Source organism: Condylostylus longicornis, unplaced genomic scaffold (genome assembly GCF_029603195.1).
Source record: "Condylostylus longicornis isolate FDR11 unplaced genomic scaffold, ASM2960319v2 ptg000076l, whole genome shotgun sequence".
NCBI classification, from domain to species: Eukaryota; Metazoa; Arthropoda; class Insecta; order Diptera; family Dolichopodidae; genus Condylostylus; species Condylostylus longicornis.
The window spans coordinates 1,342,220-1,366,434 of record NW_026578044.1 but is presented as its reverse complement, the minus strand read 5'-3'; the positions used below and the strand labels follow the sequence as shown (position 1 = coordinate 1,366,434).

Sequence of the window (24,215 nt, the reverse complement as noted above, 5' to 3'; positions counted from 1 at the left end):
AGAATGGTAGTTTAAAAGGCTAAAAGAAATACGTAATTATTTTTATTGACAATAATCATTACATTCATATTATTAAAAACATGATGTTGAATTTTTTCTCCTCTATTATTTTAAATCAGAATTACTGTACTTATGGAGTTTCTGTTAAATCTTAATTATAATTTTAATAAAATTTCTTTTTGAAATTAATAATGTGTATCATAATGTATGCCTTATCTTTTTTATATTTATTTCTTATATTTTTTATAATTTTATTGTTTTACCAATTGCTAAAAGGATTTCCTCTACGAAAATTGTTTCCCATTAAACTTGGAATATCATCATTATTTGTTCTCTTTCCTGAAAGTCCCATTGATCCGCCTCCTCCTTTAGAAAGTGATTCATTCTTTATATCATCCATAGTTGTATCATATGCAAAGTGAGAATCATTTGCATTTATTGCACTCGAATTCATTTTTACACTGTTTCCATTGCCTGAAATAGTGTTACCTCCTCGTTGACCAGAGGATTGTTGCATTTTAATTGAATCATTCTTCAATGTTTCATCTCCGATTGGTTTACCGTCCAATATTTCATTGGATGTTATATGTTTCTGTGCAGCATTTGGATTTCGACGTAAATATTCATCGAATAAATTAAGTATTGTTTCAAGATCATTTATACATTTGTTGGCTGCGAAAGTTTTTGATTCCGGAATTATACCAGCTAGAACAATACCCTTCAGTTTTTCCAATGAAGTGACAAATAATGTAAAGTATTCATTTTCATGTAAAAGTTCATTTGCACTCATTTTAGATTCCTAATTACAAAGAAAAAATGATAGTATAAATGCAATTTTATAATATTTTCAATAAATTATATTAGTTACTTCGTCATTGGAAGCCAATTTTAAATATTTTTCCATAAAAGTTATTTTATATAATATATGGTATTAATTTTATTAGTTATAGAAAATACAAATATTTTAAAATTGGTTAAAATAATATTGCAAATTTTGAATTTTAATATATTAAAATAATGTTAAAAAGAAATATTTTGTAGATGGGAATCGTAATCTTTTTGCAATGCTCACAGTTGTATTGAAAAATGCTGAATGATTTTATTTTCCAATACTTCGTTTTTGCACTTTAAAATTTCTGATCAATGGAACAGAAATTTAATCCCCAAATAATAAGTAAATGATTTTTTACAGAGTTACAATGATTTAAATTGTCCTATTGCTATTAAATTTTATTAGCAATTATCATAGCAATGAGGTGCATGAATTTAATTTAGGCGTTTTTGTAAAGCAAGTTCTCAAGTTTTCTATCGATGGTTTTACGTAGTCATAATCATTTTGCTGGTGGATATTTTATCTTATTCCCCGTTTAATTAATGTGTAAAATTAAAAACGATAAAAAAAAATAATAGTTTGTTTTTTCTTTAGGAATAGAAAATACAATTAAAGGAATTCTTGGTAAATGATATTTTTACATCAAAAATATGCAAAATACCTTTTCATACAGAACAGCTTTACCCAAAAGTTGATTAACAACGGGTCCAAGGCTACCCAATTCATTTTCTAATGCTGCTAGCAATCTTAAGACTGATAATACGCTTATTATATCAGAGCTTTCAGCTTTTTGCTGTTGTTGTATACGTTGTAGTTGTTCATCACTGATTAATGGTTGTGGTTGTTGAGTTGTTGCGTTATTAATATTATTAACGTTATTATTTTTACTGTTATTGTTATTATTTAAGTTATTGGAACCGTCGTCACCGCCATCTTCACGTGAACCACCACGATTAAATGGTTCAAAGTCGTCGTTAACGTTACCGCTTTGATAATCGATCATAAGAGGATTGCTAATTGCAAGTTCCATTAATGGTACGGGTCCTTTATTGGAATTACTAGAAGAAGCAGCAGAGTTGTTGCCAACAATGTTATCAATTGGGGGTGGTGTCCTGGTTCGGAATGGTAATTTTAATGACTTTCGAATTTCAAAACGACATTTTTCAGCGTCTTCATTATAGCAATCTTCCAAATATCGCATCCAATAGCGATTCCAGTCTGGCATAAAGTTATAGTTATTTGGATTGATACGATCTAAAAATTTTAGTTTTGTCTTTCAGTTTGTTACTTTTAAGGTATAATTATTTAGCATTTTATAATTTAAATATAAGTTAAAAGTTAAAATTTTGTTTATGTCTAACATACATATAATAAACTCAAGCTTATCTTAAATAATAATGCTTATTATAATATACTTATAACATATTTCAATGATTGTTATGTTGAATAATTTATTAAAATAAAATTCTTACCTCTTCTTAGTTGATCTGTTCTCATTCTATAAAATTTTCTCCATTCTTCTTGGTATTTTGGGTGTCTTTCAGAGATATCGAAAAAGTTTGCATATTCAGCATTTAGATTTCTTAATGCCTTATCGCAATAAATGCGGTATTTTTGCCAGTTGGATGGACTATCATCCAAACCCAGACGCTTAGCACGTTCACTTTCTTTTGCGTTACTTGATCGTTTTAATGAACTGCTTCGATCACGTTTTCTTCGATTTTTCTCTATATCACATTCGTCCTCTTGTGGTACAGCTTCGGAAGATGTGTCTATTTTTAAACAATCCTCTTCTTTTTCTGGTTGCTTAGGCAATTTATTTAAATATTTTGTTACCATTACTTTGCCAGACTTCACTAATGCAGCTATTTTTTTTATATCATCATCCGGAAATTTTACAGTATTTTCGTTGTAATGATAAATTTTCATGACTCTTGGTAGAAATCGATCTTTTAATGTATCGAAGTAGTTGGCATTAACCAAATAAAATGGGCGATATCCTTTCCACTCTTCAATTTTATGATAAAAATATCTTATAACATCAATTTTTTGTTCTTGAGTCATATCAGACGGCAATAATTTTAAGGTTTCCGGATAATGTGCTTCCTAAAAAATTGAAAAACGAAAAGACAATTTTTATGAAAACAATATTATATAACATTTCTTTAATATTATAAATTACAGCATATGCAATTGAGTGTTCCTTCGATATAAAGTGCTGATAAGCATTGGTCTCATTCAAATCTTGAATACACAATGCACAGAAATAACGAACTTTATCATTTTTTGCCATTTTGAAGCCATAACAAAGCCCTAATATGGGGCATCTGCGGTTATAATCCATGATAATATCAGGAGTTAATTCTTCGGTAACTTTTTCAGACGGTGGATTATCCCACTTGTATACTTTTATTGGGAGAAGTCTATCACCATATTCCGGAGTAACTAAAATTTAAATCGTTTTTATTTCTTATTAGAAAAAAGAAATTATAAATACTTTCTGCTATATCATCGCCTGGATATATTTTGATAGGATTTTTCAAATTATTTCTATCCGAATAAACTTGTTCATGAATTTTTCGATATTCTTCAGCATTCGGCGGTTCTGTTTCAGCCTTTTTCAAATTTTCTAAATGCCTATCACTTTTCAAATGAGTTTTAAACTTTCGCTCATTTATAATATACGTCCAACGACACAAAAAGCATTGTATTGGCCATAAATTTTCATCATATTTTGGCCCGCGAGCGTATAGATATTCTTCAGTCTCATCATTTAATTTGATTTTTTTCTGCAATTCTTCTTCGACATCGAAATCATCATTTTCCTATTTGTATATAAAACAACACGGTTAAATATTGTATTATTAAACTTTAAAAAAGAAGAAAATTTTAAATTTAGCAATTGTATTGTAAATTTATCTTAAAATTCTAGCAAATACAAATTGGAAAAAATTAATGGACGCCATATTCGTATAGATTAAAACAACTTTTTTGTAAAATACCTGTCTCGAATTATTTCTATTTTTACTCATGGTTTTCGAATTTTTCTGAAATGCTTTTTTAAAATTCAAATATAATTATATTGTTCACCAAATAAGTATATTATTGATGTTGATTAAAATTTTCCAAGCCGCTTAAAGACCAGAACACTTTATCGATCGACACGGCACAAGTTAATTGACAATTAAGAAAGGTTTACACGATAAAAGTTCTTGCCAAACACGTTTTAACATTTTATTCAACAAAGGTTGTAGAACATTCACAGTTATTAAAATAAATTTATGTTTTACATTTAACCATATTAATATAATTTTTAAAAAATGTTAAAGTACCAAAATAGTCTTTGGCGGTGGCTTTATTATTTTCTGTTTCCTGTATTTTTTAAAATTGAAAAGAATATGCGGAATCCAATACTAGTGCTTTGCTCAACTAAGATATAGTTTTTAATTAAGGCATTTTTTGATAAATTATAAATATAATTTGATGATGATATGTGAGATTGAAAATATTTCATGGCGCTCAAATTTTGCGTCCAAATTTACTAATTCTATTAAACTAAGGAAAATATAACCATAAAAAAATTAGCTGATAGCTACTTCTAGCTACCACAAGAAATTAATTATACCAGTTCACTTTTAAAATACATGTTTAACAAAAATTATGCTGATAATATAGTAATTTTTATTATTTTCCGTCCGACAAAGTCTGATGTTAAATATGACTTTTATCGGACTCAGGTCCATTAAAGTCATTGCATGATATTAACATATCATTTTCTTCCCGCCTATTATCTGACAACTTGTAGATATTTCAAACAATATTCAAACATCAATGGTTGATTCAAACTGTCAATCAAACATCATTTAACTTTATGTTTGACACAAGCAAGTTGATCCTTATATAAACCCATGCAGGAGCACCTTAATGATTGATTAGCGGCATTTTTTTTATTGATTTATTTTCATTTTTGGTGATAGAGTTAACAATACATAAAAAAATCGGTTTAACCGCAAAAGCGAAATTAATATGAAGAAGTGTTTCATTTTGATACATTTTTGCACTGATTCATTTTATTGGTCACATTATTTTCTGTGCATATCTACAAGGTTTCTTTCCGAGTGAACAATTAAAAAACATCTCAGGTAAATGTTAATAAATATTAAGCATCAAGTTTGATTTTTTTAACGTGTTTTTAACGTACATGTCTCGAACATGAATATAAAAGCATTAAGATTTATACAACTTTTCAAAAAATTAGAAAATAATTTTCGATGAAAAAAACACGCAACTAAAAGTATGCAACTATTTTTTGTAAAAATGACGGCATAAGTTACTAATGCGATTTATCACAAGCAATAATTTTTTCACCATATTCACCAATCTCTATAATTAATTTCAAAAGTAAATATTTAAATTTAAAAAATAAATATTTTTTCTATAATTTTTAAAAGAATATTATATGTCTTAATGAAAGTGATCCTCTCACCAATTTTCTGAAGATTGCATATATTTCATGTGCCTATTGCTTCTTTCATATTCATTATTCATAGTATGTAACAAATTTTTGACTGCTCTTTTTAAGGCTGTGTTTGATTGATACTCATTGTATTTTTTTTATGGTACTAACACTGTTCAACAAGGGGACGCGCAAATGTCAGTTGCTTTAAAATTGTAAATTTTATTTTAATTTTTTTAAGCGTTCTTGGGAATAAAAGCTACGGCAATAAAAGTTAAAAAAATATGTCATCTATTGTGCAGTTAACGATACAAGGAATAAGGAGTTTTGGAACGAAAGCTGAAGATAAACAGGTAAAAATTGACTAATTTACGGTTCCCTAATTGGTAAAGTTTTTTATTGTAGAGTATAACATTTTCTTCTCCGGTAACCTTAATTCTTGGAGCTAATGGTTGTGGCAAAACAACTGTAATAGAATGTTTGAAATATGCATTAACAGGAGAATTACCACCCGGCAGTGATCATGGCAAAAGTTTTGTTCATGATCCCAAAATTTTTGATGCAATGGAATGTATTGGGCAAGTAAAGTTACAGGTAAATGATATGTAAAATCTAGGGATTTTTAATTTTTCGGTTGAAGAAGTGATGTAACTTGGGAACAGTTTAAAATTCTTTTTCACATTTGAATACAAAGTGACTTTTATTTATATATATTTGAAAAAAACTATATAACGTTACCCTCACTTATGTATATAAAATCATATAGGTCAAAAATATTCGTGGACAAACTCTCACGGTAACCAGGGCAGTTAAGATAACTCAGAAACGTGGGCGTGCTGGTCCAAATTTTATGGCTTTGGATTCTACAATTACCTACGGTAATAATGAAGGTCAAAGCATAAGTAAAAGAGCAATTGATGTTGATAATGAGTTAGAACGGTTTATGGGTTTGTAGTTAAAATATAGATTATAAAATGAATAATATTTTAAAAATTTTATTTTCAGGAGTTTCAAAAGCTATAATAAACAACGTTATATTTTGCCATCAAGAGAACGCCTGCTGGCCTTTAGATGAGCCTAAAAAATTAAAAGAAAAATTTGACGCAATTTTTGGTACCAGTAATTATGACAAAGCTATAGAAAAAATGATTAAAATAAAGAAACTACAACAAGATTCGCTGAAATTAAAGCGTTAGTATTGAAATAGTGATTAGTGAACATTTGAAATTAGATAATATATTTTTTATCATAAGTTATATATAAACATATACGTATTTGTTTATTTTATAATCATATGTCTATATTACAGGGAATGATTTAAGATATGCTGAAGTCAGAAAAAAGGAGGCAGATACTAAAAATTTAGATTTGGCTAATTCAAGACAAAAAAAAGAAGATTTGCTGAAACAAAGTGACCAATTTGATAATGATCTGATACCAGTTGAAGAACGAATAAAAGCTGTTCAGAAAATAGAAATAGAAATAGGAAGTTATAATGGAGAGAGAATCAAATTAAAAGCAGAGTAAATTTCATTGTATGTTTCGTTATTCTATCTAATTTTAATTTGATCTTTCAGTATAAAAAGTTGCGAAGAGCATATTAAATCTCTTACGTCAAAAATCAAAAAAGAATTTGATGGCAGTGTTGATCAAATAGACATAGAAATTCGTAATTTTCACGAAAACATGGAAGAAAAAAAATCAGAATTGAAAAGCTTGGAAGATTTGCTTAATCGTATTAAAAACCAAGAACGGAAACTTCGATCTAGTTTAACTGACTTGGAGCACAAACGTTCTACTCTGTTAAGTAAACGTCAATTAGAACAGGAATATGTGGGTAAAAGAGCAAAAAAAATTTCTGATCTTTGTGAAAAACTAGAAATACCCGTATCCATCGATATTGAAAATGCTAAGGAAGACGAAGTTTTAAATATTTATGAGCAAATTGGTAAAGCTTTTGTATTGGAAGATAAAAAGATCTCGGAATTATCCGAAAAGCACGACAAAACTGAAAATGAAAAACAAACTGAAATTGATAAATGTCGGGAAAATAAAGTTACAATTGAAAGTGACATACAATCTAAGCGGGGACAAAAATCAAAACTGCAACAAGATTTAAAAAAAGTCGAAGACGAAATAAACCAAAACGAAGCAAGCGCTAAAAAGTTGGCATCTATAACTGCCGAGGTAGAAAAGGCTGACAAATTATTAAAAACTTTTGAGGAAAAGGTAAATTTTGAAGATAAGGAACGTGAAATAAACGATAAAAAATCTGATATTAAAACAAAAGAAGAGCAATATCGCGAGTTGGATAAAAAATTGACGTTCTTAAACTCAATTTCCAAGAAAGTGATTGAGGTTAATTTAAAAGAGCAACAACTTGAAAAAAAAGAACAGGAAATTCGAAAAGTGAAAAACAAACACGGAAGTAATATTAAAACTATATTTCCTGATAAAGAAATTGAATCAAATTACAAAAAACAATTTCAAAATATTAATGAAGAAATCCAAAAACAAATTAAAGATTTACAAGAAAAAGAAAATGAAAATCGGTTGAAATTGAACAGTTTAGAAGTAGAGCGCAAAAATAAAAGAGAAGAATTGTCCAAATGGGAAAACGATCATCAACAAAATTCTGATAAAATATTTGACAAATGTCATGGTACTCCATATGAGGAGATATTGCAACGTTCCAAAGAAAATGTGGAAAAATATCAATTGGAGCTCGGCGCCTTGAAATCTTCAGAATCAATGTTTAAAAAGTAAAGGAAAAAAAATTAAAAGTTTATTATTTAGAAGATAATATATGATTCTATATTTTAGATATATGAAAAATATTAATGACGATCCATGTTGCCCATTATGTCATAAAAATTTATCAAATGATGAGGTAAAAACATATTTGGCATTGTATTTTTATTGGTAATAATTACAGATTTTTATAGGCAACCGATTTAACTGCTGAGATGGCAGAAGAAATACGCAGAGTTCCTGCCAATATTAAAAAAACAGAGCAATCCTTAAAAAAGGAGCAACACAATTACGAGTCTTTAATGGGATTAAGGTCTATTATCGACAAAAACACAAAACTTGAAGAGGATATACCAAAAAGAAAAGAGGATTTGAAGAAGTTAGAAGATCAATTATCTGAGCTATCGAAAGATATTGAATCATGTCAGTTGTTAATTGCTGAACCATCTTCTAATTTAGATTTGGTTAATTCAATGTTAGGCGATATGGCTTTGCTAGATGAAGCATTGAAAGATGCTTCTAGAATTAAGGATGACTTGCAAAGTTTAAAGGTTATTTTATTTGTTTTCGCTCTTATTGATACAGGTTATAAAAAATTTTATTTTTTAGGAAAAATTACCAAAAGAAGCAGAAAATTTAAATATCGATGATATTCAAACTGAAAAGGATACAGTATCTACGGAGCTAGACACAAACAGAAAAGAATTAGAAAAATTGGAAAATGATTATCGTACACAAAAAAGTGATATAACAAGATTAAAAGAAACAAAATTGGCGTAATTTACTAATTTATTAACAAAATATAGTGTAAAAATCTGTATGTAAACTCTCATACAAAATTTTTATGGTCGAATATTAAGTTAAATGTAATTTTTCTGGAACTTGATTGCATTAGCATAAAAGACCAGTTTTAATTTTTGTCTCTTATCAGTAGATTTTAGATTAGAGCGTTCACACCTATATTATAAAACTTTTCTTTAATTTTTGTTCATGTGGAAGTTTACATATCCTTTACATATTATATTTTTACTAGATGTTTTGTAACCACTTTTCAATTATAGATTAAAAGATAATCAAATCAAATTACAAGAAGGAATACAAGCATTACCTCAACTCAAATCTCGTTACGATGAAATTTCTAAAAATTTAGATTTACTTTCTAAGGAAATAGAAACTTTGGAAGAAGAATTGAACCCCTTGAAGTCAAAACTTGATAATTTAATTAAGGAAAAAGAAAACTTAAAAACTGAAAATCGTACTATATTGAATAAATCTAAGAGCAAACTAGATGGTTTGAAAAAAATTAATCACGAAGTTGAAAGGTATGACTTAACTAGTCGTTAATGATACTCATTAATTATTTTTTTTTAAAAAGTCTGAATAAGGAACTGAAAAATTTGGCGGAAGAAAATTTAGAGGAAGAAATAGAAAATTTGAAGGAATTATTTAGACGTAATATGAACGAACAAGCCGAAAATGTAATATTAATAAAATTTTTTTTTAAAACGCCAACATTTTTATTTTTCTTATATTGTTTTCATCTTTGTTATAGGGAAAAGAGAATACTCAAGCAACAGAAAAAATTGAAAATCTTAAGTCCATAATATCAAATCAAGAATTAGCGGAAAGAGACCTAAAAGACAATCGAGAATTGAAAGTTTTGCAGAAGAAAAATATTCGACTGAAAGATCAATTGGAAGCTGTTTTAAAACAAATGGGTGATTTGAGTATGGACACTGCATCAAAAGAACGTGCTGAACTAATAAAAAAAAGAGACGCAATAGTGACAAAACGTGGACAATTACGAGGGCAAATCGGCGAAATTGAGAGTCAAATCAAAAAACTTGATGCTGAATTAAAAGATCCGAAGTTTAAAGATGCATTAAAAAATTATCGAAGATTATTTTATGAAGTTGAAATATTGGAACAAGTAGTTCATGATTTAAACGAATATCATTTTGCTTTAGATAGAGCATTAAGCCAATATCATAAAGAAAAAATGCAAAAAATCAACCGTCTTATACGTGAATTTTGGCGTCAGATATATCGTGGAAATGATATAGATTATATTGAAATAAAAACTGAAAGCGAAGATACAAAATCATCAGCGGCTAAAAGGCGTACATTTAATTACAGCGTTGTGCAAAGCAAGAACAACACTAAATTAGAAATGCGTGGCCGCTGTAGCGCTGGACAAAGAGTTTTAGCCTCATTAATAATTCGTATGGCATTAGCTGAAACATTTAGTTCAAATTGTGGCGTTTTAGCATTGGATGAACCAACCACCAATCTAGATCGTAATAATATAATTTCTTTATGTGAAACATTAAGTCGTATCATAGAAGATCGTCAAAGTCAATGCAATTTTATGCTTATTATAATTACACATGATGAAGAGTTTATATCAGCTTTAGGTAAAATTCGAAATTATCATAAAGTTTCAAGGAATGCAGAGGGAAAAAGCGTTGTCAGACAAGTAAAATTGGCAACTGAAATGTAAATTTCTATATAAACCTACTTGAAAATTCATAAATCTTTTTTTTGAAGTCATTCCGTAATTGTATTATTATTGGTTTTTTTTTAAATTCTACATACATACATATATACTTAAAAAAATAAATTTGAAAAAGTTTTCTAATTTGCATTTATGTCGGAGTTTTTTTTAGCTACTGCTCATATCTTCATCTTCATTATCGTCTTGCTCATTTTCGCTTTGATGCATTTGATCATTTTCATTTGCCTCCCAATCACCATCATCTGAGAGGGATGTATTATTGTCGGGAATATTATTTTCTAAGTCTAAACTTTCATCTGATTCTAATAAAATTAATTATGAAAATGAATATAAAATATGTAGATGGGTTTGAAAGCTTACCATCTTCATAAACTAAGCAATTTTCGTTTGTTAGTACATCCTCTTCAACATTACGTTTAATCTGGCTTACCAACAATTGCAATCTTCCATTTAATCTGGATACGTAAAATTTTATTAATAAATTATAACTTTGTTAATGAAAGAAAAATACTTCGAAAGATCGTTTAAGCAACTTGCTCTATGTTCAATGATTCCAATGCATGGTCCAAATTTTGCCAACAAGTCTTCTGATCCAAGAGCCATTAACTGACTCGAGTGAATTTTAATTAATGCTTTCAACCAATTTGATGATATTTGGACGCTGGAAAAATATAAACGGGTTTAGCTTAAAATATATTTTAAAGGTTATTTTTAAATTTGTACTTGACATGTTTCTTTTCCATTAAAAGAGTTAATTCGTTAACTAATGATGATACATATTGTACTGGAAGTTTCTGTAATGTTAAATTAATGACTTTCTGATCTTCTGTAGAAAGAACGGAGTATAACAAACTGAAATGAAAAATGAGTGGTAATTAACTTATACCAAGTGATACCAAGTGAATATCATATGTACTTCGAGTCTTTACTATGAAGAGCTTGGATTAACAATTGAACTTTACTTTGAGCATTTGGCATTTCACCATTTGTTACATGCAGATTTTGTAAACGTGTTTCTAAAGGTATTTGAACATCATCCCTTTTTTTCCTGATAATGGGTGTAGATGCAGTTTGATAAGATGCTGTACCAACTTTCGGAATAACTGTTTTAGAAACTGCTTCAGTTGCTTGTTTGTTGGTTTTGGATGGCTTTTTAGGTTGGGATCTAATTAGGACTTGTATATGTTCTGCGAAATTTATGGTCTAAAAAACATTATTAGAATTGTAGATTATTGCTTTTAGTATAATATCATTAATTTCCGTTACTATCTTCTCGAATTGCAAAAATTGTTTATCTCCATAACCAAAAAGTAACTCCTTTTTCTTACTTCCAAATTTTAATGAAGCAGTAATAGCCATTATTGGTTCGATATTCGTTTGACTGTCAGAGGCTATTTGTATAGTAGTACTTGGTTTAATTGGCTTATCGGGTTTTAAACTAAATTATATGAAAATTTTAATAATTGAATTTCCAGAAAATTATTTGAAACTTACTTTTCCATGTCTATACAATAAATGTGGATAACACCGCTTCTTGTTACAACAGAAACTTTTAATGTTTGTTCGTTTTCAAACTTATAGCTTAAACAATATGCAATATCTTCCATTAAAAGAGTTGCAGTAGAGTTACGATACTTATTTTTTGATTTCAAGGTCCATAAATTTATAATTCTCTCGGTTTTTGCGGCACTCAAGCAAAAATCTGTAAGTCCGTAAGTAAATGTTTCTAATAAAAGAATGTCAGATGTGTGACCAATATGCGTGTAAATTATTTCTTGTTTTTCAGGAGAAAATATTTTTAATTGCCTGGTTCCAATTACGATGTTCTTCGATTCTGATAGGTATGCTAAACTATTTAATTTCTCATTACCAACTTTCCAGGATGCAATACGTTTTTCATTTGATAAACTCCAACAAATTATATGGCAATCTTCACCACCAGTATATAATATGTCGTGATTATCAAATGCTATACATGTTACTTTTCCAGTGTGTCCTTCACCTATTAAAGAGCGTTCTACCTGTGTAAGTTAAGAAATAAAACTAAAACTATGTATTTAATAATATTAAAATAATTACTTCTCCTAAGGAATACGAATATAATACAACACCTCCATTAATTGTACCGAAAGCAATATATAACGACTCATCAGATTTTTCAAGATTTTCATTTGCTGTAGTCTTCAGCTTTTTGGATTTCTTAGTTTTTACATTTTGACTTATACTAAGCCACTTTAAGCATGTAGAAGGTCCTGATAGATGAAAGTTTGGTGCATATTCTTGCTTTAGAACATTAGTTTCTGTATCCCAAATTTTGAGAATCCCATGCTCATTAATTAAAGCGAATAATTTTCCATCTGAAGAATATTCACTAATAGTATTTGTAGACATCATTTTATTGTATTATTATAAATTTTACACACGATACAAATTGTTAAAATATATTTGTACGAAAATTCTTCTTAAATATGCAATTATAGAAAACAAGCATTGAGAAATAAGCACGTTATTTTGTTGATTTCATTGACAAGTGAAACGATTCATATCGGCTGCAACAACAATTCATGTCGGCTTATTTTTTTTGTCGGCTACAACCACAAAATTAATACGCCAAATATTTTGATGCTAATTTCATATGTTAATTGAAGCTAAAAGTTTTTGAGTGGCGTTGCCATATCCAACTTGAAACGTCTAACTATTGTTTACGGATTTCAGCAAACTTTTTTGAAACTCTGTCAGCCGTGGTTTTAACACAGGTCCTGTGGTTTAATTAGTGTCATTGTCATTGATAAATAAACCAAATGGACAGCTCAAACATAGCACTAGATTGGTTATGTATAAATAGTTGAATAAACTTTATTAATAAGAGAAGAAAATGTATATACATATGTATATGCAGGTATCCAGTCAATAGTAAAGATATTTAAGTTAGTAATTAAACTAAAGAAAAGCAAGACCGTTGTTGCAAATGGTGATATACTTTTATGATTGGACTATTACTCTGCATCGCTCTTCAAATTTTGAAATTTACATACATCTTCGTTTATTTTTATTTAATGAATTGTTTAATCATAAATTAATTAAAATTGAACTTTGAGTTCAGCCAAAAAGCTTTGCTTCTATCTGTATCACAGTGAAACCAATATCAGCATTAGGCGAGTCTACTTTCGTTTTCATTATCAGTCAAAGTTCCTATATATGTATATATATGTAGATTTCAAAATAAAAATAAAAATTTTTGTTTTTAAAGCATTTTTACAATTTTTTATATCATTTTTAGTTCCAAATTGTTTGTCTACTACATACTAAAATTGAAAAATTCTAAAAACAATATGAATGAATTAACAGTTTATTTTTCTTCTCTTTGAGTTTTCTTCTAATTTTCTATTTCTCTATATTATATTTAAACTATATTTATGTATTCTGGTTGTTATTAGCATTTGCTCTTGTTGGCGATATTGTTGAACTACTATTAGTGTTACTGCTTACTAATCGTGGTAAACGTAAGGGTTCATTATCAGCAATAATAATTGTTTGGACTACTTCACGGTAAGAATACTCTATTTTTAAGTGTTTTTCTTCACCAACACAAGGATCATAAAATCCAGGCAGTTCACTCTGAAAATGTATGCAGGATATTACATTATATTGTTATTGAAAAATTATAGGACAATTACTTTGCTTGCACTATATAAAATTAATTTACTATCTCTAACTAAACATTGTACGGGAATTGTTACATCAAGAATAATTTCACTTTCTTGGCTAGAATCTGAATCAATATTTAGTTTTCCATAAATGGCGCTAACTATTAAAAGGCCACTTTTTTTAGCTTCATCAGTAATTATTCTTTCACATTGAGCTTTCATTAAATCGACAGCTGCTTCAGCCTCCTTCTTTTTTTCGGCCAATCTTTGTCTGTTTGTTTCTTTCGCTTTGTCAATTTCAATTTTTTTTTGTGCCGCATTCATTGGTTCAATAATAGTTTTTTTTAGAACAAACCAAGCAATTAATGGTGTTACAGTTGCATAAAAAACGGCAGCTGGAACTATTTCTTCGCTTAAGTGAATTGGAAATGTGTACGTTTGTGATGATCTTATGATTCTGAAAAGGGGAAGGTATCCATTATCTTTTTTGTTATATTTATTTTTTTTTTTTGAAAAAAATGTTAGTTACTTCAGTTTTAAGGTTACACCAGTTGGTACTCCAATAGAAACTGATGCTAAAACTGAGCTATATTTCGACACTTTCTTTTCAGCACCATATTCCGCATAATAACCAAAGGTTCCAACTCTACGAAAAATCAAAATATAAGAGATAACGAATTTTTGAAAAAAAAAATTTTACCTTCCTGCAAGCTTTAGTTTTAACTCACTCTCTAAAAGTTTTCTTGTGTAACTTGCAGTTATATAGCAATGCGGTATACCTATTACAATTGATGTATTCCATGCATTTTTTTCATCATTATGTTCAATAACAGTTGACATAGAAGTTTGCCCAGCATTATAAGTCAAATAACCAACAGTATGTTTGTCTAGTTGTACTGCTAAAGTTCCGACCAGGCCAGGTATTATGCCATTTCGCCTAAAATTCAGCGTAGCACCACCATTTAAATAAACTTTTTGAGTTAGATTTCTAGAACCTTTGAAACCTATAATAGGGCCATTCCCAGCTCCAACGTCCATTTCGAGCCATCCTTTGTTAATTAATCGTCTACCTGATATGACAAAACCGCCAGAACCATTTCCATTAGATGATTGTAAACTGCCAGACATAATAACAGTGTCGCGTAATGTTATAGGTGCTTCAATTGATTGAGAAATACTCATTCCGGACACTTCAATAATTGGAAAACCTCCAGGTTCACTATAAATTCAACAAAAATATTTAAAATTTCAATAAAATAAATCAAAATTACTCAAATTCATCATAATAGCTGAAAACATCAGTGGCATTTATATTAACAGTTAAATTCCCTTTAGGGTTCGTACGTTGTTGAAGCTTTCTTTCCTCCCTTTCTCTAGCTAATCTTTCATATTCTTCCCTAATTTCAGCTGGAGTTCGTTGTTTATGAACTATTTCCCATCCCTCTGTTTGAAGTCCTCGAATACCTAATGAATCATATATCGCGCGCTTATGTGGATCAGATAAAACTTCATATGCTGTTTTCGTTCTATTAAACAACAATTCGGCTTTCTGTTTACTTTCTGCACTCATATGTTTATCTGGATGGTAAATCCGACTTAGATTTCTGTATGATGCATTTATATCTTCAATAGTAGCCTAAAAATTTAAATAAGCTTAGTGGTTACTTAATTTGTTATAAGTTATAACACAAATTTTAACTATTTTTAAAGGTTAATAGATATAATTCAAGAGGTTATGTCACATACTATTTATACAGTTCGACCTTAATTCCTAATTTCATCATATTAAGAAGAACTTACATCTCTTGCTACGTTTAAAAAACTGTAATAATTTTCTTCTATCAAAAGGCCATCGTCAGAGTTTTCTTCGTCCATGTTTCCTTAGTTTTTCCAATTCAGATTTCAAATCACAAATAAATTAAAACAAAATAAAAGTACAAGATTCGAATGTAAAAAATACTGAGGTTGTCAATTGTTGACTTTTGAAAAATTTGTCAAAAACTCTTTGTCATTTTAGTATCATTATGTATAGATTTTGTATTGACGTTTGAGTCATCTAAGGACTAGATAGAAATAGATACACAATACACTAGCCGCTCGACGGCAATAGTCGCACAGGTAATGTAGTTATCTGTGGTTAGAAAAATTCAAAATTGCATTACTCTGAAGGCATTTTGAATGTCAAATCAATAATTGATCGTACAAAGTTTTATATTACTATTGTAAACATAAACCAATTTATACAAATAATTCGTGTCTATGATAAAGTTTTTGTAATTTTCCACATGAATATTTTTTAATAAGCAAGTGGTATGTATTGATGAGAACGTAAAACGTATACACACTTGGTTGTATTGAAATTCACCAGTTTGAATATTTTTATTATTTTTGGCTTTTAATTAAAATTATTAATAAGTATTAATAATGCAATAGTAACAAAACGGTGAAATTGATATATTTTTAAGCATATACAATAATCAGGATTAGATTGCATACTGTATAAATTTAAAAAAATAAAAATTGTTTTTTTATTTTATTTTTACTAAAAACTAACAGTCTTTTTAATTTTAGAAACCTATTTTTGAATTTGTTTATTCTAAATTGGCGCTTGTTTATACCATAAAAATCGTTTTAAATTTTTAATTTTTCAATTGTTTCTCTGATCCAATTCGTGTAAGCATCTACTTTAGTATAAATTCCAGGACGGTTTTTTCTCGCACAGCCATCTCCCCATGATACTATTCCACTTATAACAAATTTTCCATTTACTTCACAGGTTAAGGGACCACCACTATCTCCAGAGCAAGCATCTACGCCTCCCTGTATGAATCCAGCGCATAACATAGAATCTAAAACTTTTTGAGCACGATTTCCATTTACTGTTTTTTGTTTACATATGTCCAAATCCAAAATCGGAACTGATGCCGCACGTAAAGAACTGGCGATTTCTTGTAAATTATCAGCTAAAAATGTAAGAAGATGTATAAAATATTTTATATTAGTTAATAATTATTTTTATATGTTTTTAGAATCAAACAATTTCCAATTTTTTTAACACCTTAAACATATAGCCACGTATAACATTAATTTTGTTTATATAGTTGATTTTCTTTCCAAAATATGAAATTTTGTTTTACGGATATTTGTTTTATACATAATATTATTTATCTTGGAAGTAATTGCAAAATAATAAAATAATATACATATGTACATATTTTATGCGTGAGTAAATTAAAAAATTTTTAATTTTTATGTATTACCATTATAAGCTCCCCATCCAGTTACTGTACACCAAGAACCTACTTTTGGTGAATTATTGACATCTGGTAAACAAACTGATCTTATATGTGAATTAAAACCAATCCCAATTGAATGAGGAGTTCTAATACGTAGTAGTCCAATATCATTACTATATGGTCCATCTTATATTTTAAATGAAAGTAAATTATTTTTTTTTTATAAAAAATACACTATTAAAGAATTACCTTTTCTGTAATTTGGATGAATGATTATATCTTCGACCCGATAACCATGTTCAAAAAGATTTCGTTGCATCAAAAAATGATTTCCGAAAACAATTCTTAAATATTGTATTTTCGGAACTTGAAGACAATGGGCAGCAGTTATAACAATTTGATCATCGATTAAAGCGCCACCGCAATGATGTTGAAATCTTCTTGCTCGATAATTATAAATTTGTATATCTACTTGCCAAGGGAAAGCACCATAAGGAACTTCATGGCCACCTATAATTCTACTAGAACGAAATTGTCTTGGAGGTACATAATTTATTTCCCGAATTCCACATTGTAAACCATCAAGATTACTAAGTGAATGAAACGAATTTGTATCATCTATTGATTGGAAATTTTGATCAACTATATCGAAAAAATTTATTTTTGGATTAATTGGAGATGGATTTTTTGATTTTATTTTAAATAATGAACGAAGTATTTGAGACGATTGTGTCTCAAAATTAGGAAATTCGAAAGAACTGCCTAAAATCATCCGAAATTGTAAAGTTGACATGAAGATTTGAAATAATATTATATTAGTATGAGATAGCTGCATAATTTTTCATACAGGTGTACTAAAAATATTAACAAAAAAAAAAAAAACAAGAAATTTAATTAATTATTATATACATATATAGATGTATGTATCTAAGTATTCATATGGAATTTTTTAATTAATTTAATATTTCTAAACTTTGTAGTGATAAATAAAACGAATAATATCCTAAATGCATGGAATGTCAATAATCTACTAGAGGAAAAGCAAACGCCACCTGCAGTAAATGAGGAATTAAACCGAGTAAGCAAAAACAAGGCTTTTATACTTAACAAGAATCGGAAAATTTAAAATATTCAGGGGCAGCAATTGCAATAAGCAATAATTTCGATATAACAGTAGTAAAAATATTTAAAATAATTTTTCATTCATTTGGACCAACTCAATCGTATCTGCAGTATACAGCACTAGTTATCATCTTAACTCATTCAAACTTATCACACTAACATTAATCGCATGTTATGAGCAAGAAAAATAAAAAAAATTAAAAATAAAGACACCGAATACATTATGCTAACTGGACATACCAAAAGAAAGGACTGGACATTTCGCTAACAGAGGTGGAATCCAAAAAAACCGCGGATTGGAGCCGGCAAAATATTTAAGAGTCTTACTGGATGCGTGGAAAGGTAATTATTTCTGGGAAAAACAACGCATTTCGTCTTTCTTGATTTAAAAAATCTGAAGTTGTCGTATAAGTAACTGGGGAAGTGAGTTTTCATTATTTTTACACAAAAGAATAACGGTTGAAAATCAAAACATATCAAAATATCACTATGGAATAGAAGACAAGACTTCAACTCTGTCCCGGAAATTGTATATTTAGACAAAATTGATCATCCAACGTATCATTAAAAATCATATCCAAATTTTTTACTGGTTTTTCGAAGGAAAGACATAATTCTCCAATACGGATTGGTGTGTGAAGCGGGTCTTAATAAAGCATTTGATTTACGTGGATTAACGGACAACCCGTTAGTAATCGATCAGGCAAATCCGCGTTCAAGCAAAAATACCATCCTCAAATTTAACATCATCTTCATTTTCAAAAGAAAATTTTAAATTATCCACTGAATTTTCTTTATTTTGTTATTTATTATTAATAATTATGATTATTATATCATAATATATAGATTTCATTTATGTATGGGTGGGCAAACATCTAATTATATAAAGAGATTAAGTAATGAGCATACTCATTAAATGTGCTCATTATTACATCACATGGTTGAGTTTATTGATTATAGTTTATTATGTTGATTAAAAAGTGTGAAAATTTATTTAAATTAAACTGTTATAAGATTTATGTAATTTTATAATAATTTTGATGATGTTGCTCTATTACTCTATTATATATAAAATATGAAGCCCATACAAGTTTTGATTAAGCATGACTATAAAAATTGTTTCTTTTTTTTAAGGGAAAAAACTAAAATGAATGTGACTTCACTTTTTGATTAATATTTTTCTTTGTTAAAACCATTTTGCATGATATAATCTTCTTGAAAATGGTAAACTTTTTTAATTAAAATCTAGAATCGCGACGAATAACCCGAAAATATGAGTTATCCACTGAGTATAATGTACATATGTGTTATATAAATGTAATGTTTCTGAGGATTTGAAAAAAAAAGTAAAAGTTCATTTGAATAGAAAGAGAGAGAAAGAAAAAATTGAACTTTATGTAAGGAATGTAGGAATAATAGGATAAAAATATAACAAAAGTTATGCATAATATAAGTTACGTACAATTTTTAATTTCAATTAAAAATTTCTAAAAATTTTAAATGTATAAATAATATGTATATAAAATAAAATGTCTTCCATAAAAAAGCTGTCATTAAACCGTTTTCGAACCGCCTTTAAACTTGAGCTTTTAGTAGGAAGATTTTAATAAATTTTACATTCAAAATTTTATAAAAAGCATCGGAAAATTATAATTAATTAATTTCTTATACATAATTTTATATTTTTGTAAAGTTACCTGAAATTAAAAAAATTTTTATTGAAAAAAAAAATTTGCTTTTTCGGCGTATTCAACACAGTTTCTAAACAATTTAGAACTTTCTAACTCGTCGAAACCTTTTGAGATACAATATAGAACATGAAACAATGCAGCGAAAACGTTCTTTTTATAGAGTGTAAGCCATGGATACTGTATTATTGAACCATTCAGCAATTATAATTTTGTAAGTTGAATTGTTTGTTATTTCCAAAATTTGTACTATTTGGCTTTAAAATAAAAATTGTTGCAGCAGTTAGTATTTGAAGTAAATAAAAATTTAAAGAAGTGAATAGTCAGCGACTGCTTGATTACTTGGTTTTGACTGTTAGAATGATTGTTTGATCAATCGTCCCTGCCTAGTTTGCGCCCGTAAACGGTGGAGCACTATCTGTGTGATTGCGAGGCGATAAATGGCTTATACGACTACGGCATTTAGGAAGGGACTTTGTGACTCCGATGAAAATCTCGCAGCTTGAAGTGGCTGCTATACTGCTAGGTGGAGATGGGAATAACAAAAGATCCCATGAGTGGACGTGTGAAGGATCGAAGGTTTTTCGTCGTCTATGGGAAGAAAAAAAAGTGAAGAATCAAAATAACGTTCATCCATTAGATCTTTGAAGTTCTCATTTACTGCTTTTATTACGCAGCTTGAAGCCGACTTTGAGCAGATTTCGAATTGAGATAACCGCTACTCGACTACAAATATTCAAATCAAGTCGGTCTACATAGAAAGTTTGAAAATGACAAATTAATGTATAATACTTATCAGTTAACATTAAATCAAGTCGATTTCAGGTAAATAATATTATTTACAGTCTAATCGTGTATCTCCACTTTCTTCCCATTTTTTCTTCACTCACAATTTAGAATTCTCTGTTTTTCTAATGTATATTTCTTTTTTCAATTGAATTTTTGTCTTTTGAAATATAGAAGCGAGATACGTAATACCGAATTTTCACTCGAAATTTGCATTATACAAATATATGATAGTTACTCACTTTCTTCTCACTTGCCGAGTAAAATTGCGAGACAGATGATCAGGCCCTTAATCTGTACAGTATATACGCAGATTGAAATTTCAAGTAAAGTACTAGATCCACCATATAAACGATATAATTGCTAAACCATTTCTATTTCTATTACAATTCACAAAAGATATTATTAATCGTATGAAATTAAATCGCACTGATATTACGTTGTCACTTTTGACATATATTTCGTCACTTGTAGCTTCTGCATACGCAAGAGTATTAAACTTTTCAGTTATTATAATAAAAAAAATACAAAAAATTAAAGTAAATCTCTACTTTCTACTATAACAAAACTATTGTGTATAATCCGAAATACATATTATATTTTATAACTATTTAATTTGTAACATTTTCTTAATTTCATAAACAATATTTGTATTTTTTGAGTTACATATATTTCTAACTTATCGTTTTTAAAAAACTTACCATAAACTTTAAAAAACAAATAATACAATAAATAAGAAATAAATAATAAACAGCTTTTTATGGTATATTGTCATAAAATTTATGGTAGGTAGGTATATTATTGTCATAAATTTTTCATAAATGTCACAAGTTTAGTCTCTTTTTTATTTATTTCTAAATTAAAATTTTTGAAAATTATTTTAATATTTTTTTAATTTTTTATTGAATCGGTTTAAATAAATATAACAAATTACGTTTATAATTTTTGTTTTTAATATTTTAACGATTTTCATTAGTATAACACTGTATTTTCTAAGATGAGTTGACTTTGTTTAATTACTCTGTTGAATTTTTTATTAATTCCTCGTGTTTGCATAACAGTAAAATTAAACTTAATGTTAAAAATAAAAAAATTTTCATTAATTATTTTAATGAGAAATCATTTTTCTATTGTTATATGCGCTTAACGATTATTATTATAATGAACAGTTGTAATTGTAATGTGTTATACGTGTTGTTTACCGTTATTTTGCTTTAAATGTAATCTGCATTAGTGTTAAAAGTTGTTTATGTGCACATGTTTAAATTAATCTTGTTTTTAAAATGTCCAAATTTCATATTTATTTTTGTAAACAGAATAATTTTTTACATATGAAATAATAATTAAAAATATAAAAAATATTAACATAAAAATAAATAAAAATTTTTAAATTTTTATAAAAAAAAAAATGTTCTTTTATATTTCCAACACGAATTAAATTTTAACGTTTTTTTAACGGTATACATTCCACCGGAAAATTTTAAAATATAAAAAAGTTGATTTCAAAAATGCATTCACTTTTATACCATCAAAATTAAAAAAAATATATATATAAAACATTCAAAGCAAAAATTTTAAAATTATTAAATTTTTTTCTTCTTTTCTATAAAATTTCATAAGTATAGGTGGATGCATAAAGGTTGTAATAAAACAGATGAAGCGTAAAAGAAAATTAAAAATCATGAATAAAGAGTGAGAAGGGATGAGATGATAAACAAAAAAATAAAAAATTTTATTATCAAAAATCAACTGATAACTTTCGGATTTTTTTTCTCTCTTTTTTTTAAAGAAATGATGACAATTATTATAAAGTTTATTGTTATATCTTTCTCATTTTTATATAAGAGTAATTTAAAATTATTAAGATTTTAATAAAATTATTTATAGAAGCTGTAAGTTGGGTTAACAAAGAAGAAATTGTCGTTATTAAATTTATGTAACATTAAGACAAAAAGCGGGCTAACTTTGTGTTTGCAGGCTTCTCTAATTCAGATTTGAAATACTTAGAATTACACAGGGATAGAACTAAAAACCTTATTCTATTTCATTTTATTGGCAAATAGGCCCATAGAAAAACCTATTTGTGGAATTACTTTTGTACTTATAAACTTAAACAGACTGTTTTTGAATATAGTAACAGAAACGGACTGCGGAACAAAAATTAGCACAATATGGGTTTGTTTCTACATAATGTTATTTTTGGAGCCTAGTTACATATTGAAATCAAAAAATAAAAGTAAAACTATATTAACACCACATTAAAATTTAAACCTTTTTTTCTTTTTTTTTGCATAAACTAATTAATTAAAATACGAGTGATAAGCATCCAAAAATGAAAAGACAGAATTTGCAAGTATGTATAGCGTATGTTCAAATACGCGTGTATATGTTCCATACTGCACACATTCATATATACATATATATAAATTTTCATTTAATTTTATGTTATAAAAAGGGTTCTTATGAAATTTATTTGACTAATCAGTAGCTGCAAACAAATATTAAAGATGTGGTTACTGTTTTATCGTATGACGTATGATGTTATAAATTTACCATTCTGTTTCGAGTTGTTTCGTAGTCATTCAAATTAATTTAAAAAATATTGATATAATAATGGCTTATTTTTGTTCAGCATTCAATTCTAAGTCGCCTTAATTGATTAATAAAGCTATAGTGTTGCCCAAAGTAAGTGAGTAATGCGACAACTAATTTCAAAAATTTTTTTCGTAGTCACATATCATTATGTATGTATGTATCATAAAATGTAGAATTAAATTTCAATTACGTATTCCACAAAATAATCAAGCTATACATCGGTAAAATTCAAGACGCTATTATAGCCAAATTTATTTAAATCCATCTGACATTCATATCTTATTTGGTTCATAGAAAAATTCACTTCTGCAGACGTATGCCGATTGCTGCATGAGTGCAGGTCAATACTACATATTCTCATTATTCTTGTTCTATACTAAAAAATTTTTCGATTTTTATCTTTATGCCTTATGTTTTTTCTTTATTTTTACGAATTTTCGCGCGCGCGTCATTTTTTAATGCAACCACTATATTATTGCAAAAAAATTTTATTGCTACTGAAATGAAAATGGAAAAGGCGCCTTACAATCTCGACCATTTTTACCAAAAACAGAAAACATGTAATAAAAATATTAATAACGAAGAAT

At 28.0% G+C, this 24,215-nt stretch overlaps 5 protein-coding genes across 5 annotated transcripts; 1 reads left to right on the top strand and 4 right to left on the bottom strand.

Annotated features, from left to right (window-relative positions):
• Window positions 1-49: 49 nt before the first annotated feature.
• On the bottom strand, window positions 50-3,994 carry LOC129612688 (uncharacterized protein CG7065-like). The gene is made up of 6 exons (XM_055526443.1): window positions 3,835-3,994; window positions 3,330-3,657; window positions 3,015-3,277; window positions 2,305-2,938; window positions 1,494-2,086; window positions 50-799 (listed from the first exon to the last, which is right to left on the bottom strand). Exons 1-6 carry the CDS (start codon window positions 3,862-3,864, stop codon window positions 260-262), a joined length of 2,388 nt encoding a protein of 795 aa, XP_055382418.1. The 5' UTR covers window positions 3,865-3,994; the 3' UTR covers window positions 50-259.
• A 1,479-nt stretch (window positions 3,995-5,473) lies between these two features.
• Window positions 5,474-10,683, top strand: LOC129612697 (DNA repair protein RAD50). Its single transcript, XM_055526451.1, has 12 exons — window positions 5,474-5,641; window positions 5,694-5,882; window positions 6,055-6,235; window positions 6,294-6,479; window positions 6,598-6,811; window positions 6,866-8,050; window positions 8,112-8,178; window positions 8,234-8,590; window positions 8,649-8,815; window positions 9,101-9,361; window positions 9,415-9,517; window positions 9,592-10,683. Exons 1-12 carry the CDS (start codon window positions 5,573-5,575, stop codon window positions 10,537-10,539), a joined length of 3,927 nt encoding a protein of 1,308 aa, XP_055382426.1. The 5' UTR covers window positions 5,474-5,572; the 3' UTR covers window positions 10,540-10,683.
• Window positions 10,581-13,069, bottom strand: LOC129612698 (WD repeat-containing protein 43). Its single transcript, XM_055526452.1, has 8 exons — window positions 12,634-13,069; window positions 12,049-12,575; window positions 11,821-11,992; window positions 11,471-11,757; window positions 11,278-11,406; window positions 11,066-11,215; window positions 10,915-11,009; window positions 10,581-10,856 (listed from the first exon to the last, which is right to left on the bottom strand). Exons 1-8 carry the CDS (start codon window positions 12,946-12,948, stop codon window positions 10,702-10,704), a joined length of 1,830 nt encoding a protein of 609 aa, XP_055382427.1. The 5' UTR covers window positions 12,949-13,069; the 3' UTR covers window positions 10,581-10,701.
• Window positions 13,070-13,887: 818 nt separating this feature from the next.
• On the bottom strand, window positions 13,888-16,167 carry LOC129612700 (dnaJ homolog subfamily C member 11). Its single transcript, XM_055526456.1, has 6 exons — window positions 16,002-16,167; window positions 15,473-15,837; window positions 14,902-15,420; window positions 14,731-14,847; window positions 14,232-14,658; window positions 13,888-14,172 (listed from the first exon to the last, which is right to left on the bottom strand). Exons 1-6 carry the CDS (start codon window positions 16,074-16,076, stop codon window positions 13,969-13,971), a joined length of 1,707 nt encoding a protein of 568 aa, XP_055382431.1. The 5' UTR covers window positions 16,077-16,167; the 3' UTR covers window positions 13,888-13,968.
• A 494-nt stretch (window positions 16,168-16,661) lies between these two features.
• Window positions 16,662-24,188, bottom strand: LOC129612714 (serine protease 27-like). Its single transcript, XM_055526470.1, is given in 5 exon segments — window positions 16,662-16,696; window positions 16,820-17,164; window positions 17,462-17,623; window positions 17,687-18,199; window positions 24,155-24,188. Coding segments are annotated over 5 exon segments (1,089 nt in total).
• Between the last annotated feature and the right edge of the window lie 27 nt (window positions 24,189-24,215).